The 19,398-nt window shown below is 39.2% G+C and overlaps 1 protein-coding gene across 1 annotated transcript in view; it reads left to right on the top strand.

The window, feature by feature from the left end:
* The first annotated feature begins 296 nt into the window (after positions 1-296).
* Positions 297-19,398, top strand: part of LOC143121807 (SR-related and CTD-associated factor 4-like) — a 30,107-nt gene continuing 11,005 nt past the window's right edge. Inside the window, exons 1-16 of the mRNA XM_076282420.1 lie at positions 297-476; positions 1,836-1,919; positions 2,011-2,055; positions 2,204-2,365; positions 2,458-2,587; positions 2,721-2,860; positions 3,447-3,596; positions 3,727-3,809; positions 3,917-3,983; positions 4,952-5,065; positions 5,899-5,975; positions 6,168-6,391; positions 6,523-6,623; positions 12,980-13,093; positions 13,318-13,474; positions 13,876-13,976. Coding sequence (XP_076138535.1) covers positions 447-476; positions 1,836-1,919; positions 2,011-2,055; positions 2,204-2,365; positions 2,458-2,587; positions 2,721-2,860; positions 3,447-3,596; positions 3,727-3,809; positions 3,917-3,983; positions 4,952-5,065; positions 5,899-5,975; positions 6,168-6,391; positions 6,523-6,623; positions 12,980-13,093; positions 13,318-13,474; positions 13,876-13,976 — 1,779 coding nt within the window. The 5' untranslated portion in view covers positions 297-446. The remainder of the gene's footprint in view (positions 477-1,835; positions 1,920-2,010; positions 2,056-2,203; positions 2,366-2,457; positions 2,588-2,720; positions 2,861-3,446; positions 3,597-3,726; positions 3,810-3,916; positions 3,984-4,951; positions 5,066-5,898; positions 5,976-6,167; positions 6,392-6,522; positions 6,624-12,979; positions 13,094-13,317; positions 13,475-13,875; positions 13,977-19,398) is intronic.

The following is a 19,398-nucleotide window of genomic DNA, read 5'->3' on the forward strand; positions in this document are numbered from 1 at the left end:
GAGTTTGTCGATGTTGAAGAAACTTCTGCTCTGCTTTCTGTGAAGTCAGTAAATGTATCTTTTATTTAATTATTGACATTTGACCATTTATCCCATAGATTGCATATTCATTCTGGCAAAATAGGTTAGATTGATCCATGCAATTAGTACAATTTTGTTTTAACATTAATATTTTCGAAGTATTTCCATGCGTTGGGATAAAAACACAAACTTTTACACTCAGTAGGCCTAATGTTACAGTGAAGTGGTGCAGTCAGTTCCTATCCGCCGCTCTTCCTGTCTGTCACAGTGAAATGTTTCTGAACACACCCCGTTCTGGAGGACGGACATGCGAAAACCGTCGCAACGACGGGACGAGACTATAATTTAACCAAACGCAATTTGGCTAAAACTGTTATCAATCGGGATTATAGGACACGCTTCTAAGAAGCACCTTTAAGGTGACTATGGATGCAGTCAACGCGTTTAACGTGGAGGTAGGTGCTCTTTTCTTAAGTTGTTCTGAATGGCGTTGCTGTTTCTGCTAGCTATCAATAGTTAGCCAACGTTAGCTATCGGAGGGAACTGACAGAAGATTCAAGGAAAGGCCTTTGGATAGTGGGCCACACGGTCGATAGCTAACGTTGTGATGGCCCACAATCACAGTTGGAATTTCGAAATTATATTATTGAAAATTACATAAATCGAGTGTTACTGTCCATAAAGTGTTATTTAACGTATTTGTGTATGGTTTAGACATGATGGAAGTAACCTGGCCAGTTCAAATTGTCATACATAGCTAACGTGACATGGCAAGCTAAAATACCTAGCTATTCGCTATCCTGCTCACTAGTAACAGAGAATGTCTAATAAGGGCCGTAAACGGGCTCTGCTAGTAACCAGCGAAAAGCTAGCCCTCGCAGTGGCTTTTTAGTTGCTGACTCGGTGGTTAGTGTGATGGTGTGGTGAGCACTAGCGATCACATTGTTACATTTTTAATAAGCGTTTACTAAATTGTGTGACGGGTAACGTTAGCTAACTTAAATGTGTTTGCAACCTTCTTGTTGTGCCACGTACTTGCTGATTAGCAGACCAGCTTAAGTGAACCTTAGCATTAGCGATGTTAGCAAAACAATAGTATCTAGCTAACTGGCTAGCCATGTTACTCAGGTATGAGTAGAGGGGCGCTAGGCAGATAAGCATGTGCACTTCAGCTGCAAACTGTTGCAAAAACTTAGGTTAACGGTATCTTGGCCAAACAACCTTACCTTTGTAATTTTCCAGAGTATTTCATGCTGTAATGTTAGATTATTTTAACGAATGAATAGTTTGATCGATAACAGTTACAACACTTCACACGCAAAAGATGATCACATGTTAAAGTATTGGAATAATGTTATTCTCAGATTGGCATCTCGAGTGACTTAGCTGTAGCTAGCAATAACCAACGTCAAGTTAGCTGTTGTTGGAGTTCGTTTTCTGGAAAAATATATTAAAGATGCTGTTTACTCCAGCAAGTGACTGGTAACGATAACGGCATCTTTTCTGTATCCCAGAAGAGTTTTGAGAGTTTTTGTCTTTGCCATGCTCATTTCTTTGCTTGTGCGTCGCACCCAATGGCACAGATGATTTGGGTCAAGCTGTTGAAGTGTTTTCCCCCTCATGCTTTTGGGTTTGTTTGGATTGATTACAACTCGGGTAACAGTTATGTCATATCGTTAATGCATGAATGCCCCTTTCAGTATTCCCTCTCCTATCCATTGAGTGTGCTGACTTGGTAACAACCTACATACTTAACACTTAAAGTTATTTGCTTTTCCATTCCCCGTTTGTTCTGCCTTCCTCTTCCTCTGCAGTTATTCTCCATGATAGACATGAAGCCTCCTATTTCTCGGGCAAAAATGATGTCAATAACTAAATCCGCCATAAAGGCCATTAAGGTAGGTCAAATAGTTTTTGTTGTTGTTCATGTGATGCACAAAATCTGTTCTTAAATTACTTACACTTTCCTTTTATTTTTTACTTTGCCAGTTATACAAGCATGTTGTTCAGATTGTTGAGAAATTCATCAAGAAGGTATGTAATGAACATATCTTACATTACCATACATTACCATACCGCAGTTATTGTGACTGTCATGGAGATGTATTTCCATCATAATCAGTCTAGCCTATGTCTTCCAAATGTTCTCACACTATCTTTTCTTTATTTTTTAACTCTGAAGTGCAAACCTGAGTTGAAGATCCCAGGCCTTTATGTAGTGGATTCCATTGTGCGACAGTCTCGTCATCAGTTTGGAATGGACAAGGATGTGTTTGGGCCGAGGTTCTTGAAGAACTTTACCGCAACCTTTCAGAATCTTTATATGTGTCCACCTGATGATAAGGTGGGTCGTTTAGTCAAGTACACATCAACAACACAACACAATGTTAAAACTGAATGTTAATTAAGTTCATGTTTTTGTCCATCCTTATTCAGAGTAAGATCCTGCGCGTGTTGAATCTTTGGCAGAAGAATGGTGTTTTCGGTATGGACATCATTCAGCCCCTTTTAGACATGGCCACAGGTACTGTGATGCCTGTGGTGGAAAATGGCGTCCCAGCTGCAGGTAATTACACGCTGTCTAGTACAAATAGCATCCGTTTTGTTTCCTAGCGTGCTATTGTAAAACAATGTAAGAACATGATAATTAAAAAGGCCTGATGTGGGTGGCTTACATATGTCCACCTCCCTCTTCACAGCATCCCCAGCCCCTGCGGTGCCAGCGGAGACCCCACTGCCTGTCACTAGTGCCTCCATCGTGCAGGCACTGCCCCAGCTCCAGAACTCTGGGGCCCTCGCAGCTGTAGCTCAGCTCTTCCAGTCATCACAGGGTCAAGAGGTGGGCTGGGATACTGCTACTTTATGCTAAAAGTTATGTTTTGTGTGTGTGATTTTTATTTATTGGATGACAATATTTGATCTTTCTTTTCTTACCTACCGCATATTTTGTAATTTTACTGCCACATTTGCTGTGTGTATTTCTAAGCAATCGAATTCAACCTGTATTGTTTAGATTAGATTAGATTAGATTCAACTTTATTGTCATTGTGCAGAGTACAAGTGCAAAGACAACAAAATGCAGTTTGCGTCTAACCAGAAGTGCAAAAAAGCAGAAACGTGCAATGTGATATACAAAATATAGACACAGGACAAGAAATATTGTGCAGTGTAGACAGTAGTGTACAGTTGGTTTACAGAAGGTGGTTTAGAATAATATAAATTAAATATAAATATGTGCAGTGTATTAGCAGTTACCTTATAAGAGCAGAATAAATATGGATATTCAGTATGAACCATATAGACAGATATGTACAATATGTACAGCTATGTGCAGTGTGGTAGCAGAAACCGTAACATTATAAGAGTAAGTGTAATGAAGTGCATGTGCAGGATGAATAGTATTGTGTGTGTGTGTGTGCGTGCAGTTGCACCAGATCCTACAGACTCTGCAGCAGCCCCAGGCCTCTGTGATGGAGGGCTCAGCTGGTGTAGTGGCAGCTGGGCCACCGATGGCTTCAGCCCAGCCTGTCCCTCACAGTCTTCCCCCTACGGAGCAAAAGAGCTCCTTTGCCAAGGTAGAGCACAGCACCTAATTCCACATATCCTCCAGTCCAGTTCCCATGAGTCATCGATTTTGTATTTATGGTGTCAAGTTAAGAAAGCTTCTTTAAGTGTTGTTGTTTTTTTTTTTACTTCTGTGTCTAGAAACTCCTTGATCGTTTTGACTATGATGATGAACCGGAGCCTGCTGATGATATGAAGGATGATGTAGCTGCTGCCATTCCTCTGTAAGTTATTATACGTTTTCTCAGACAAAAAATCTTTCATAACCTCTTCTCCCGTAAATGTGAAATGTAGACTTTATGTGGAATAATCTTTTTCTTTTTTTATGCAGAAATGTGCAATCAAATATGCAGCAACAGATGATGTACCCTCAGTGTCCTGCTCAGATACCTGGCCAGGTATATCATTAATTTATCTATATTTAATCAGTAACTTGGAGGGTATGCAAAAAGTCGTATCTTAAGACGTATATAATGTTGTATGGGCATCATTATCAAGTGTTTAGTCTCTTATATCCCTTTCACTTTTCTTGTAAACTATTGACAAGCACTTACTTTAGTTGTAGCCTATTAGGGCTGTAACGGTATGCGTATCGAAACTGAAATCACAACACTCATATCCACGAACCTGTGTTGCAGGTAGAATCGTGACACACCCCTTATAGTGTTTCCCGCAGCGCTTTGCAGCTTACACGGCCGCAAAAGCAACACCGCTCCCGCCTTATTAGTATACTTACCATTACGTTGTCCTAAAATAAATAAATAAGTGTTTTTCTTCTGGTCCTTATCTGAAATAGATTTTTTTTTTTTTTTTATCAATAATTACCGATATCGACTGATATGAAATACTTATATCGTGATGCAGTTTTCGGCCGTATCGCCCAGCCCTACTATGCGTGCAACTTTACTAAGCAGTATAGAAGTAAACCCCCCCTCTCCTTGCCCTGCTCTCCCATTCTCACGCGCCTGTTCAATGGACACGCACCCCTCGGCATGCACATTTAATCCAAATAAAACATTCACAATTGTGAAAGCAAGGACACTTAAAAGACGACGAGCTAAATTACTATTAAATCCGGTTAGCATCATTAGCATGCAGAACACGTTTGTTTAAAACTCTTGCATTCAAACTGACTGATCATCTCAATACCAATGTTTTCCAAAACTCAAAAGGGCCTGTCGCAAGGAGAAAAAGTATTACCTTGAAACTTAAACACACATGGGGAAACTAAACAGACCAACCAGTAGACTTAGCATTTTTAATGGTGGTTACACCATATATTGCTAACTCTTACAGTTGTGTCTACCCCATAGATATGTGCTAAGTCATGTGGAAAAGCTCACACCAGCCTTGTCTGTCTTTTCAGCCTTCAGGGCAGATGCAGGTGATGGGCCAGTCTCTTCTGCCCCAGCAGATGGGTGCTGTTCCCTTTATGGCCCAGATAGAGGCCAATGCCCCTCCTGCTCCTCAACAGCCTCAGGTACGACACTCTATTATTTTGTCTTTGTTTATCCTCTCAGCCACTCCCGTCAGCTTTGGGAGTTACAGTTCAATTTTAGCTTTTTATGTGCATTTGACTGTTGTCGCTGATAAAAAATTTTTGTGGCGTCCCGCAACGGCAAGAAAAAAAAAAATCATCAGTAGTCTAATCCATCCCCTTTATCTTGATGAGTGGCCTAGCACTTCCCCCTTGTGCACTTTGTACAAGTGCAGTGCAGATGGCTGTTACATTGTTGAGTAAAGCATTGATCATGGTCGAACTACTTAATTACAAAAAAAATGCAAGTCATAGTTATAACTACACCTACACTGTGTCAAAATAAGCATGTTAATTGTTGTGATCAATGTGTAAAATGTGTTAAGACATAGGCCAAGTTACTCAGGCGCCTGGTATTTTAATAATTTCTGTTTGTGTATCTACAGTATAAGCTAATGGTTAAATTGACTATATAGCACGGTTTCCAACATAAGATACACTTGTCACAAAGATTAGGTAAATTTACAAATTGATGTAAGTTTGTTGAGCAGTTTAACATTTAGGACAACCTGTAGTGCACAGGAGAGATAGTTGTTGTATTAAAACACACTTCTCTTCTGTTATTCTGCTAGAATGTAGGATGTATGTGATAAAATATTTTTTTCATTTAACCCACGGTCAGGCAGATTGCGTGCCCCAAACACCTGCAGTCCTGTGGGCTTGATGAATATCTTTTTAGTTCTGTATATATATATATATATAGTTCAGCTTGTTCTTCAAGCTGAACTATATTTATTAATACATGAGTTCTGTTACTAATGTCTCTGATCTCTCAGGTGGCTGTCGTGGAGGCTGAACCGCCAGCGAGGCGAGACCGAAAGGATGACACACGAGGCAGGAGATCACGATCAAGGTTTGAATAATTTAAACTGTTGCCATACTGCCAATCACACTGCCAATCAGCTGCAGACATCATTCCACGTTGATGTCTATGAAAATGTCACTTCAGGAATAGTGCTCATTAGAAACTACAGTCACATTAAACACATTATTTGTATTAATGTGGTGAAATTCTGATTTGCTTTCTTACACCTTTTTCCTCCAGATCGCCAAGAAGGCATTCGCCCTCACGTTCCCGTAGGTCACGCTCTGGCTCTGGATCTCGCTCTCGCCGTTCGCGGTTCCACCGCTCTCGCTCCCGTTCCAGGGATCGGCGGTCCCGAGACTGGCGATCACCCCGTTCCCGATCAGAGGAGAGGAGGGAGAGAGAGAGGGAACGAGAGCGGAGGCAGAAAGGACTGCCCCCTTTAAAGAGCAAAACCCTTAGTGGTGAGTACTCCCTTCTTCAACTAGTAACATATTTATTGTTTGGTACTTTTGTTCGTTCAGATACAATTTCATTCCTTTAGAGATGATGACTATATTGTGAATTTGAAAGGTCTTTTGTTGTCATCCTGTAGTGTGCAGCACCACACTGTGGGTGGGTCAACTGGACAAGAAAACTACACAGCCAGACATATCATCACTACTGGAGGAGTTCGGTCAGATTGAGTCTATCAATGTAAGTCTGATCTGTTTGTTAAATTGGGCATACCGGCATCAATCAGATGGCTTAGGTTTTGTTACATTAGGTTTGCTAATGGAATATGTTGTCTAGACTCTTTGGTCAGGTTCAAAAGGTAAAATCCCTGTTCCTATGAGCTTTGTTTATCGTTTGTGATCAACTTTTATCAGATAAGTGGTTACTTTTAAGATAGGACTAGGACAAAATACTTACTAAACTTGTGTATGTACTGAATGTACATACATGCTTGTGTGGTCTGTTGTCTAGAGGGAAGTACTCTTGAGGAAGTAAACTATTTAATATAAAAATATCGTTATCTGATCATTGATTAGGCAGACACTTCAGGGTTAGAAAGTCTTCCCTCCTCTACACCCTTTGCTTCCCATATATTATTTGGTTAAAGCTGAATATCTTTTGAACATATCTGACAAAGGTAAAACACTTGTTTTTTTGCTGTGGAATAGACACCTCTAACCAGAAATGGTTGAGATTCTGCTTTTCTGTGTTTGGAGGTTCATACCGTACTGTAATCATAATGTATAGTTTTTTTCATACCATGTTGAATATTGCTCACCTGATCCTGCCCACTTAGTATCTCCACTCATTTTCATTACTAGTCTTGCTCCTCTCAATGCGTTTACATCTCCCTCAGCCACCCGGATGGCAGGCCAATCAGTACAATAGTAGCAACACCTACACACATTAAAAAAAGTGCTGTCGGAACAATGTGTATATGTATACAGCAACGGTAAATGCATTGTTTCCTGACTGCCTATTTGGGTTATTATCGGTACATAAAGGTTAGGTATAAGTATAAGTATATATACTCTTTTGATCCCGTGAGGGAAATTTGGTCTCTGCATTTAACCCAATCCGTGAAATAGTGAAACACACACAGCACACAGTGAACACACAGTGAGGTGAAGCTCACACTAATCCCGGCGCAGTGAGCTGCCTGCTACAACAGCGGCGCTCTGGGAGCAGTGAGGGGTTAGGTGCTCTGCTCAAGGGCACTTCAGCCGTGGCCCACTGGTCGGGGCTCGAACCGGCAACCCTCCGGTTACAAGTCCAGAGTGCTAACCAGTGGGCCATGACTGAAGTAGTAGGAGGTAATGTTAGGAATCTATGATCAATATTAGGGATGCTCTGATCAGTGTTTTCGGGGCCGATCACCGAGCTGCCGATACCAATCACCGATCACAGTATGGGCAATGAAAGAAAGTGCAGGGCTCTACACCAACTTTCTTAAAACGTTTAAAGTCAACAGTTAAACATGCCAATGCACCAGTTTCAAAGATTAAGAATGACTTTTAACATTTACAGGAAACAAAATTTAAAGAATATTAGTGCCTACTTTATTTTTTGGTCTGATTTTTCTATATTTTGTTTTTAATATCATCCATTGTCATATTTGCATTTAGCCTGTATATCAAGTATCCTGCAAAATGTAATGTATTTGTGAATCCATCTGTTGCAAATCCAAATGGTGATATATCTAACTCCATACTGCATGCCTACTACTACTAAAACAAACAGCCCATTTCCCCTCCACAACTCAGCATAGTCTAATCAAGGATATTTATTATATTTATTATATTTATATTTATTTAATTTAATATAGGCAATTTATCTGTTTATAAAACATATTCTTGATAATGTAGGCCTGAAATTTGTTTATTAGTTCATGCCTTTATGTAGTAAGGGTTGAGAGGCTTTTCATTTGAAGCAGGCTATCGTGAGATTATTATTATTATTATTATTATTATTATTATTATTATTTATTTTATTTTTCTTGAGTCTGCCAATGCTCGTTCAGAGAAGAAAGTTCATTGTAACGTAACGGTGTAACAGTTGTATGAGGCTATAAGATCTTACGGTGATAAGATCTTTGTTATTAAAATGCAGCCGACTTGGATGTGAAAGACAAGGCAAAGGCAAATAAACAGTGAGAACATCAGCAGTAATGTCTATGCCACTAACCTAATCCTTACATTTATCTGCATTGAGGTTGAGGTGCATGTATTCTAGGTTTTATGCTACTGTACATTCGCAACGTCATTCTATGGTTTACACCTGTAATATTTTCCAATGTTGTGGTGTATTTTGTAGACAAACATTTAGGCTACGTGGTTAGAAGTCATTGTCACCAGTGCCCCTAAATATTTGTATTTACTCGCACGCCATCATTTTTAGAGAGTGAAATGGACGCACTGTAGAGCCCTGTAAGTGTCCGGAGTTTTGCGTCTTCTGATCAGCCTTCAGAGTGCTCCGATCAAACTATTTAGAGTGAATATCGGCTGATAATGATCGCGGCCAATCGATCTGCGCATCCCTAATCAATATGATTAGTTAGACTGGACCAGTGATTTTAAAGTTAGCACAAAGTCTATGCCCATTATAATGCTATGGTTGGAAACATTTCCCAATAGTGAGTACCCAGACTCTCTTAATGAAGTGAAACAAAGTAGTGAGTCTGGTGAAAACAAGCTAGGCTATTGGAAGTAAGGGTTTGATTATGCATTTATGTTGCTTTAGTATTGTGACAGTGTGAGGAAGCTTTTAAGTGCAGTTGAATGTTAAATCTTATTTAATTATGTAAATGCAGTGTGTTTTATTTATTTTTTCTTCAGCACGCATATCTGATCAGTAATCATCACACTGGCCTTTGGTCTGGTGCAGATCATACAATGCTAAGATTGAGTGCAAATCATCTAGTGCTTATGTTGGGTGCAGACTATACAGTACTTTGGTGGCGCAGGATGGTTAATCTCTGACACTAGAGTGGTTTGTGCTGGCAGGGGTTTGGTTTATCTGGTTCTAGTCCAGAATCATACAAAATGCAGGCCAATGTGGGGGGTTTGGTGGTTGTTTTGTTTTGTTTAGCTATGGCATAACTTGTATTAAAGTGATGAATCATGATTGCAAACAGCTGCTGTGACTGATATCTGCAGGGCAAATTTCACAATAGTTTGGATTGAGGTCATTCTGTGCCAAATCAGACAGAAATCTGCTGCACTGTCTCAGACTTTGCTCAAAGTTTGTCTACATAATGTTTGTTAACAAAGATTGTTAAATATTTTGTACAAGTATTTTGTTGAAGTTCTATATTTTCATATTTCCTTTGGCCTTGGATTGTTATACTCTCAAATGCCTTGTCTTGGGAGCCATGTTTGGACATTGGTATCTTAAAAAAAGTGTTATTCCTAGTAGAGGTCTGTGCGGGACTGATTTTTCAGTCCCGCGCCCGCCCGCTTCCGCGTTAATGTGTTATTTTTAGTCCCGCTCCCGCCCGCATCTGTAACATGATGTCCCGCTCCCGCCCGCTAAAGCCCACATGGGATAGCCTATTCAGTCTCACGAAAGGAGCACACACCTGAGAAAGACTCCAGATGTCAGTTTCTTGGTTCTGAATGTAGGCTAACAACTGAAGTAGGCCTAGTCTGGTGCCCCCTTCCTCTGTCATGCACTCTTTTGCGTCGGGACCCGCGGATCTACCGTGGGAGTGCAGACCTCTAATTCCTAGCCTGCCCAAGCTTTGCAGAAAGGAACACAAAAATATTCTCAGTATGACTGGACCATTAAAAGTTGTACTGCATGCCCATTGATTTTATTTAAGGCCTTAGGAGCCTAGCTGTGCAAAAAAAGTATTATACTCAGTGATATTGAGGGCATTATAAACCATTTTTTGTACCTACAGGGTATCGATCAGTATTTTGTTTACAAATGCAATACTTTATCACTGTTGTACCAATATTTAGTATAAGTATATATACTCTTTTGATCCCGTGAGGGAAATTTGGTCTCTGCATTTATCCCAATCTATGAATTAGTGAAACACACTCAGCACACAGTGAACACACAGTGAGGTGAAGCACACACTAATCCCGGCGCAGTGAGCTGCCTGCTACAGCGGCACTCGGGGAGCAGTGAGGGGTTAGGTGCCTTGCTCAAGGGCACTTCAGCCATTCCTACTGGTCGAGGTTCGAACCGGCAACCCTCCGGTTACAAGTCCGAAGCCCCAACCAGTAGGCCACGGCTGCCCCTATTTGAGGTATCCACTGCATATAAACATGGTGAAATGAAAGGAGGGGGGCTGAAATATATGTGGGAATAGTGCAATGTTAAATATTTTGGTTTACAAGGTCTCAATGTTGTACCATGTTTCCTTCATTTATAAATCGACTCTCTGAACTCAGCATAATTATCTATGGTGCAATGTTGATACTTTGTACAAATCAATGTATATGGACATTTAGTGTGCAACTTCCACATAGATTTTAAAGTTCCTGCTAATTACCCCACATACCATTTTAGTCCTTTGAAAATGACCAAAAAATGCAACATTCCCTTGTTTTATCCTTAATAGCTCCATGATCGTTATATGTAGAGAACTCAAACATGGCACAACATTTTAACATTTAAATAAAAGAAATATGATCAATAACAAATGCATACAAAAAAAAGCAAGTTAATAATTATCTGTTTCCCAATCTAGGGTCTTGTAGAAAATCAATGAGCATTTCATACACACATTTAATGGTTCAGTCATACTGAGAACATGTTTTGTCTTTCATCCTACTGGTTGGCAATCACTAACGCTTTTCAAGACATTGAAGACATTTGAACAGAAATATTTTGCAGGCCTTAGTTTTGACACCCATTCATGATACAGACGAGGTCTGAACAAAAACTAAAAGAGAATCGTATGGAAGGAGCAGGCTTTAATCAGTCTCTTATTTGACTTTTTCAAGAGTGCCAAACATACAACTGGTAAGATAGAATACTTTCCATATGCAAAAACTGAAAGACACATTGGTGAAGTTGATCCAGGAAACTTTATTGATGCTGCTTCCAAAGTTTGATGGTAGAAGTTTGGGTAGATGTATGAACAGCTAGGCTATACCATTGGCTAACATTTAAAGCAGTCCAGTGGTCCATTTTGTGTGTGTGGTTTGTTGAAAGGCAACTTGACATTGCATGCTTCTTCATAAATCCTCTTACGATGCACTATTGGCACCTTAAATCAAGCAAATTGTCACCTTACTAATTGTTTCTTACTAATTAGCCTTGACGTGCATATTCCACTTTTAGATGTGTAGCTTTGAGGATGACATTTTACCCCTTGTAGGACATATTTTACCCCATACCAAAAAGAGGAAATACCACAACACTCTTTTCAGCTCTGTCTGAAGAGGCCTGTTCAGAGTGGCCTGTTCGTGTTTTGTCTGTTGGTAGCCACACCAGATGCCTAAATGTGTGAAAACACTGAAAAACTGAGATTTTATATTATGAAAATCGTATTATTATAAAGGCTCTCAATATGTCACCTGTATTAATGGAAATACTGGAACCTTTTTTTTGCCTTTATTCAGATAGTAGAGTGATGAGTGACAGCAAGTGAGTGGGAGAGATGGGGAGGGACTGGGAAATGACAACGGGTCAGATTTGGTGAATGTGGTACAAACAATACAGCCGCTTGCACTGCAGCTCCCCTGTCGTACTGTATTTTCAGATAGATGGAAATAGTCTAGGTAGAGTATGGAAAGAAAAATGTTATGCTCCCTTTGTTTTGCTTTCCTGTTTATCGATGTCTGCATTTCCATCTGTTATCGATGTCTGTGCATCTCCATCTGTTATCGCTGCTGTTACGATTGAAATGCTACTGACATATAAATACTGAAACTAAATACTGAATATAAACATGTATGATCTACAATGAAAGGAAACTAAATTATGACTTCTGTGGAGCTGTGTAGTTTGTAGGTTAACAAGTCTGACTGGATCATGTTGACCACCATGTTTGTAATGTGCATTTAACATTATATGTCCGCATATTGTCCTGCTGTTTTATGACATATGATGTGCTGTGTTATAGCTTCTAATGAGGCGTGGGGGTGGTCTATCTTTTAACTTTGCCAGAGGTTAGGGGATGTGTTGTATGTATGAATAGTTGTATACATTGTATGCATTGCGTGTATGGTACTATTTGAGGTGGTGGCTACATGAAATGTTTAACATGAATGCAGTTTAATTATCATAGTACTTTTGAAAGATGCACAGTATTGTATTTGTACCCGTACCTGAAATTGTGTCTTTTTGGCTTGTGGCCAGTACCTCTAGCCTAAGGACACCTTTTAAAATGTAATTCCTTAGAAACTCCTTGTTGAAGGAGAGTGCCTTTCCCTCTTGCACAACTAAATACTACCTTCATCATTGCATATAGCTAGCTGATCTTATTGCTCACTCACACATCATGCACTTAATGCTTTTCTCTTTGCCTGATGAGTTGGCGTGTTAATTTTCATCCATTTTCATTGATTCATATTTTTTCCTTCTCTTGGTTGCCCCTTCAGATGATTCCCCCCAGGGGCTGTGCCTACATCGTCATGGTTCACAGGCAGGACGCCTACAGGGCCCTCACCAGCCTTAGCAGGGGCACTGTCAAGGTCAACCAGAAACCCATCAAGGTACACTCTTTATGTCCAATTATGAAATAGGACACCATATTCTTTAATGCACGAGGTATGATGCTTTAAAAAGCTGTGCCAAAATGCAAATTGTACAGTGCCAGTGTTTAGTATAGCAAGTCTGATCTGATCGTAAGAGCAATTGAATCTGTTTGGTTAAGATTTTAAGAGTTTCCTTGTAAGTTTGAATATAATTGAGGTTTAACCACCATCTTCTTGGATAGATTGCTTGGGCCTTGAACAAAGGCATAAAGCCCGATCTGAAGAAGCTGTGGGACGTTGAGCGTGGAGTCACATACATCCCCTGGAACAAGGTGAAAGTGGAGGACTTGGAGAACTATCGGGAAGGAGGCATGCTGGATGCTGAGACACTTTGTCCAGGTAAACACTAGATTTGTCCTAGATTTGTCCGACTGTATTGCATAATGTATATGTTATAAGATATATTGCTTAATATATATTTATATAATTAATTTGTTAAAAGAAATTACCATTTAAAACGTGCAAGTAATTATGTCAACCTGTGGTTCAAATTGTTATTAATTTTTCAGTATGTGTAGTTGAAAGAAGTGCTAGGCCTATTTGTTATTTTAATGTTTTAATGTTAAGCCTTTGGGGAAATGTAATGGAACATAATGAAACGAAATTTGAATACAAATGAAACAAAATTTAAATACAAATAACAAGAAATTCAATATGACAACCATCAGACATCCATTTCTGTGTAACGATGTCTTGATTATTGGATAGTAATGTGTGTTGCTTGGCTTGATTGTGTGTAGACTGGGACAGCTCTGTGAAGGACTTGGTAAAGCCTGGAGCAGGAAGCAGTGGAAGTCAAGAAGGGCAGCGGAAGGAGGAGCACTCAGTGTCTACTGTACAGGTAAAAGCTGGCGGGTTTCAAATGGAACTCCTCAGGAATTGTCTATGTCTTGTCCTTATGTACTGTCTAGTTCTTTCTCATCTTTTGTTGGTGGCACTTGAAGTTTGTTTGAAGGTACTATGCTTTGGCTGTGAGTTGCATCCTCAGTATTTATTAAAACAGAAGTTTTACCTCCTATTTGTTTGTTGTCTAACAACATAATAGCTGCAATAAACATACACCAATTGAAGTAGATAAAGACTAGGGGGGCTTAGTCGTTTCAACAATTTAGACCAAAGTTACTTTTTTTGTCGATTCCCTGCATAGTAGGCAATAGCACACAACATTTGCATAATAGGCAGTAGCACACAACTCTTGCAGGACATTGAGGAACGTGCTTGATGTATGATGTGTTTCTTAAATTCTCTCAGGCAGTTAAGTCCTATGCTAGAGACAGTAAGAAATCTCTTGATTAGGCAGTCATTGAATCCAAAAGGAATTTATTATTTGAAAGCTCTCATGCACTTTAGTAACCAAGAGCAAAGTCAGTTTTGTATCTATTCATTGTTTTTACGATGAGAATTGGGTGGGTGAGGAACGTGGCATGAAAATTCCAATAAAGTTTTTAACTGAGTTTGGATAATTGGTCCTCCGACTGTTTGCCAGTGAAACGTTCTCTGTATTTTCTGTCACCTGTGTAATGCTGGACGAGGGTCACTGAAAAAGGTACCTTATCACCACAGAATGGTATACACAGATTTTACTGGTGTTGTATCATGGATTGGTGGGATTTACAGAAAAATATATATTGCACATCGACATACCAACCAAAAGAGGAAACAAAGAATTGATCATGAGGGGTCTGGAAATGCTGTTCTTGGCCTGAGCACATCCATATCTTGCCTTTGGTGACATTTTGCAATAGGAATATGCATTTATGCGCCATATCCAAGCTGTGCATTATTGAACCAGTGGATGCTGGACATCTTTTTGGACACCTTTTACTATATCCAGCTTCTACATACAGTAACGTGCAGTCGGAGTCCACAACATCAGGTAGGACGCGGAGGAATACCAATTTGGGCGCTGTTGTTGGCTCACGCACATGAAATTAATATCTGCTGGGTAAAAATAAGAGTGCAGAGGGGATCTTCAGACACTGAATGTTGGCCTAATAGAAGGACTTGGACATTGGACATATGAAGAATGCTTGAAGATCATATGCTCAGTGAAATGCATTCGAGGGCTCTCTGGTGATGGTAAGGAGCATTCCCTTTGATGCCTATGCTAATCTGTTTTTCCTTCGACCATCATTACGTACGGAAATGTTTGTTTCATACCCAATGGACATGAATATCTTTAGTTTAGAGATGGCCACAGGCAGCTTGTAGCCTGCTGTATACATTTTGGAGGGTCATTGGCTAGTGTCCTCTGACAACGAGGCTTAAATAGCTTGATCTGTCGTCACTCTGATCACTCAAGGTGTCAGTCATGAGAAAGAAGTTTAGTTTTGTTTTGACGGGTTGAGGAAAATGTAAAATGGTGTTTGGTTCTGTAATAAGCTGATGGATGTTAAGAGAAGGTATGTAACAGTATCTTGACAAATTAACGATGCGGCTTAAGCTAATGTACCAGATGTAGTTAATGTTTATTTTGAAACAAACGAAAATGTATATGTTTTAGCCCACTATTCGTTGTGTACAGCAGTTACAAGATGCAATGCATCAGTACTGCATCTCTTGCAGCAAAACCGTTGCAAAGGAGAAATGGTGAGCAGAATAACAAAAATGTTGTTAAAAACCGGAAAAGTTGGCTAACCCTCTCAAGAAGAACATGCAGCTACGCAACACTTAAACGGTTAGCATAACATAACACATCTGGGAAATTTGTTTTATTTGCAAACCAAATTATTCTTTATTGAAAAGTTTTCCAGAATACACTGAACTGTTCTGAAACAGAACTGTTCTCTTATATTAGGTCGGTTGTATTACTTGACAATGAATAGAGAAGATGCCATTTTGAATTGTGTATAATTGACTTCAAGAAGTGTTGCACTACGTTCACAAGAAGGTCACTGTAAAATGGCAAGCGTCTCATTGTATAGTGTATGGGGGGAAAATAGCACCACACAAGAGTTATTATGCTGATAATTTGCCTCACAAATAAAATAAAACAATTTAGTTACTAATGATAAATTAGTTAGTTTTCACATTGCGCACGGAGAACATCCTGTTAAGATACTGCTAAATAATACCTAGCTCTGTACAAAACCCCACTTTTTGGCACCTGAATTTATTATAAATTGGGTTGTCAATGTCTCCACTTTAAAACAATGCCCCTCCTGTCATCACATTCTGGATCAGTCAAATCTCCCAAAGTAAACCTACTTAAAAAACGTCAAAAACATCAGATTGACAGAATACCCTGAATTGGAGAGAAAATGTCTCAGATGTCATTGACAGCCAATACTTTGTCTCTGAAAATGTTCTTGGCTTCTCATAGAAATGTACATATTTTTCATTTCTCCTGAAAAACATTACATGTTCACTCTCAAATCCATCAACCAACGACCTCTTATGAGATCTTCACTTTTATTTCTTGTACAAGAAATGCATTTTTCAGTCCCATTCATCAACAAAAAAAGCAGGTTAAGATGGTACGGAGCATGTCAGCAAGGAGGAAACGTTTTGTACGCCATACAATATTGCTTTGGAACACAAATGAAAATTGTGTATTTGTTTGGCCCTTTGATGAATCGCGGGAGGACGACTGAAGCGGCAAACCTTAATCTGTCTGTTTCCACATGGATGTGTCTCTTTTCCTCTTTCTGGATGCTTAACAAAATCGGTGAGTTGTATTCAGCCTGTATGGCCTATTAATTGTTGCATTTGAAGGCCAGGCCAGAATGTTGATGTTTTGTGTGATCAATCTATGCCTCTGTGCGTTTTTAATACACTGCTCATGAGGCATCAATTGAAAGAAGATTCCAAAGTAAATATAATAATATGAACTATAAAAAAATATTTAATTCATTTCTGTTTTTAAAGTATCTACTACTTTTCAATCAGAAACCCGATAATTTTTTTTGCTCAGTTCTCTTTTTCAAAACCGCTGACATTTCTGCCATATTTGGCTGCATAAATTCCATGCGTCTCCTGGTGGAAGAAAAATGTGCCATCTTTCCATTCGTATATGGCTGTGGGGTCACTGAGATTTATCAATATTTAAATCGCAAAGTAGATTTCATCGTGATAAACATTAAACCCACATACCTTGACTGGAATAATGATGGTTGCATCTTAATCGCACATTTACATCTCTTATGCACAACCGGGCAACCAAAGGCATCCATCATTATTTTTAACGTCCTCCTAATGGGATTCTGCACTTTAAGATTAAGAGGTCACTAAAGGACTTGTGAGCTTTATTCTAATGAAAGAAAAGAAAATCCAACAATATGTCAGTGATTTTAAATTGGATATCAATATATTCTTGTCATTTTAATTATATACAGTATAACTATATTTCCAGTTTATTTATAGTACAATTTTCTCTGAGATCATGAAGCATGTTGTAGGTACAAGGGTAGGAACCATACAATTCTCAAATACTTTATTTGTACCAGTGTCGTTATGAGGACCGGTTTAGAAAGTGTCTGTATTTTGGTAGAGAGTTGAGAGGATGTAAAATGTAAGTACATGCATCTAAAATCAAAACGACCCATTTCTATAAACCTGTAGCACCGTAAATGCTTACAAACGTCAAAGAAAAGTGCTTCCTTTTTTACAAATCACAATGCATCATGTGAAACAGTTAAAGTTCAGTGGGATACAAATAAATGACTTATTAACCATAGAACTATTTAAAAGTTTGCGGGTCTTCACCTTGGCACAAGTAGTGTTTGGAAAAAGTCTGGTGAGAAATCACTAAATAGGTAAGAGGGAGCAAAACTACTTTATCTGTCATTCGTGAGACCTTTCCTTGGAGTGAGATTCTAGAAGGTGGCCGTGAGAATCCGCCAGGGCCTCACTAAGGTGAGTCGAGCATGTTATGGGATGTGGATGACAAGCATTTTCCTCACTTTGGAGTGGCCAACAAACTTCAGTGTTTGAGAGGTAATCGATGAAAAACTGATGAAACCAGAGTTGGGGGAAAGAAATATGGAATCGTCTTTAACCTTGGTATAGTAGTTTTGCATTGGTGTACTTGGGTGTAGAGCTCTCAAAACTGTTGCACATACAGGCATTTATTGGTGAGGTTAGCTCAGGCAATTGTGTTGCATTGAATGCATTCAGTTTTTGTAAGATTAGTTACTTACAGAATATCTTTAGCACACCACAGAAACAACAGTCTAATATGCATTGCTGTTTTAAAATTCAAGTGATGTGGGGTTTTAGGCCTTGCGTTTGAGGAGCTTATTACTGAACTTGCCCTATCCAGATAGAAGGATATTGTGTCACCAGATAAAATCATCTTTGCATTTCAAACATGCACATTGCATAGCGAACGAAATGAACACTTGATCTCATGTGCCCATGGGCCTCCGTCCATCACCCAGGAAGCAGACAGTAGGCATTGCTTGGCCCTCACTGGCTGGCCGGACCACTTTGCTGCCATAACTGGTACTCTGGATCCATTGCCCGTGTTCCAGGTTGGACGCAGAGGTGAGGGTAAGAGTAGATGTCACCCCGCCTATATTGACAACCCACAGTCCAACTGAAAACACCAATACATTTTTTTTAGAAAGGCAGGCGGCTGTATTTGTCTATACTACCATTCAGTTCACCTACATGTAGCTGATTTTACTTAAGTGTTTTAGCACTGGATGAAAGGTCTGCTGCTGAAGAATGCCATCTAGTGGAGAGACAGAATTTGTGTTGTGATGCATGATGTAGTCACAAATGTTTGTGCAGAAATTGGGAGCAAAACATATTAACATTGAATATTTTATTAGCAATGTTTAGATTTCACGTAGATAGTGTGCAACCTGTACAATTGTGTCATACAATTGCAAATCAATTTGGAGTAATTCTGTTTTAACAACTATGTATGGTGTCACATGATGGGATATTAACCATTGTCTGTAAGGCTAAGGTTATTTATTCAGTTGTAGTCTTTCTCTGTAATGTCTAAAACTTTTCAGTATGCATTGATCGCTAAGTCTTAATTGAAACTACAGTCCAAGCTACATTTGAAACTACAGGTGTTGAAACAATAATGCTATCTTAAATGGGTAATCTGAAAACATAATGTATATCTCTGCATTTCAGTACATTTAACACTTGCTGCTGAAGAGTAAGCTCTAGACTAGATAATATACATAATGAAAGTTGCAACAGACAAAAAACATCTCTTTAATAGTTGCTGCATGAATTATGTGCTGTTACCAGTGTTAAACTTGAGTTACATCTAACAGTCAAGACACCCTGTATCTTACAATTCA

The sequence above is a fragment of the Alosa pseudoharengus genome, unplaced genomic scaffold (assembly GCF_046254945.1).
Source record: "Alosa pseudoharengus isolate Yale_2024_CS ecotype anadromous, Long Island Sound unplaced genomic scaffold, YU_APseudo_1.1 YU_APseudo_1.1_scf_13, whole genome shotgun sequence".
Classification (NCBI taxonomy): domain Eukaryota; kingdom Metazoa; phylum Chordata; class Actinopteri; order Clupeiformes; family Clupeidae; genus Alosa; species Alosa pseudoharengus.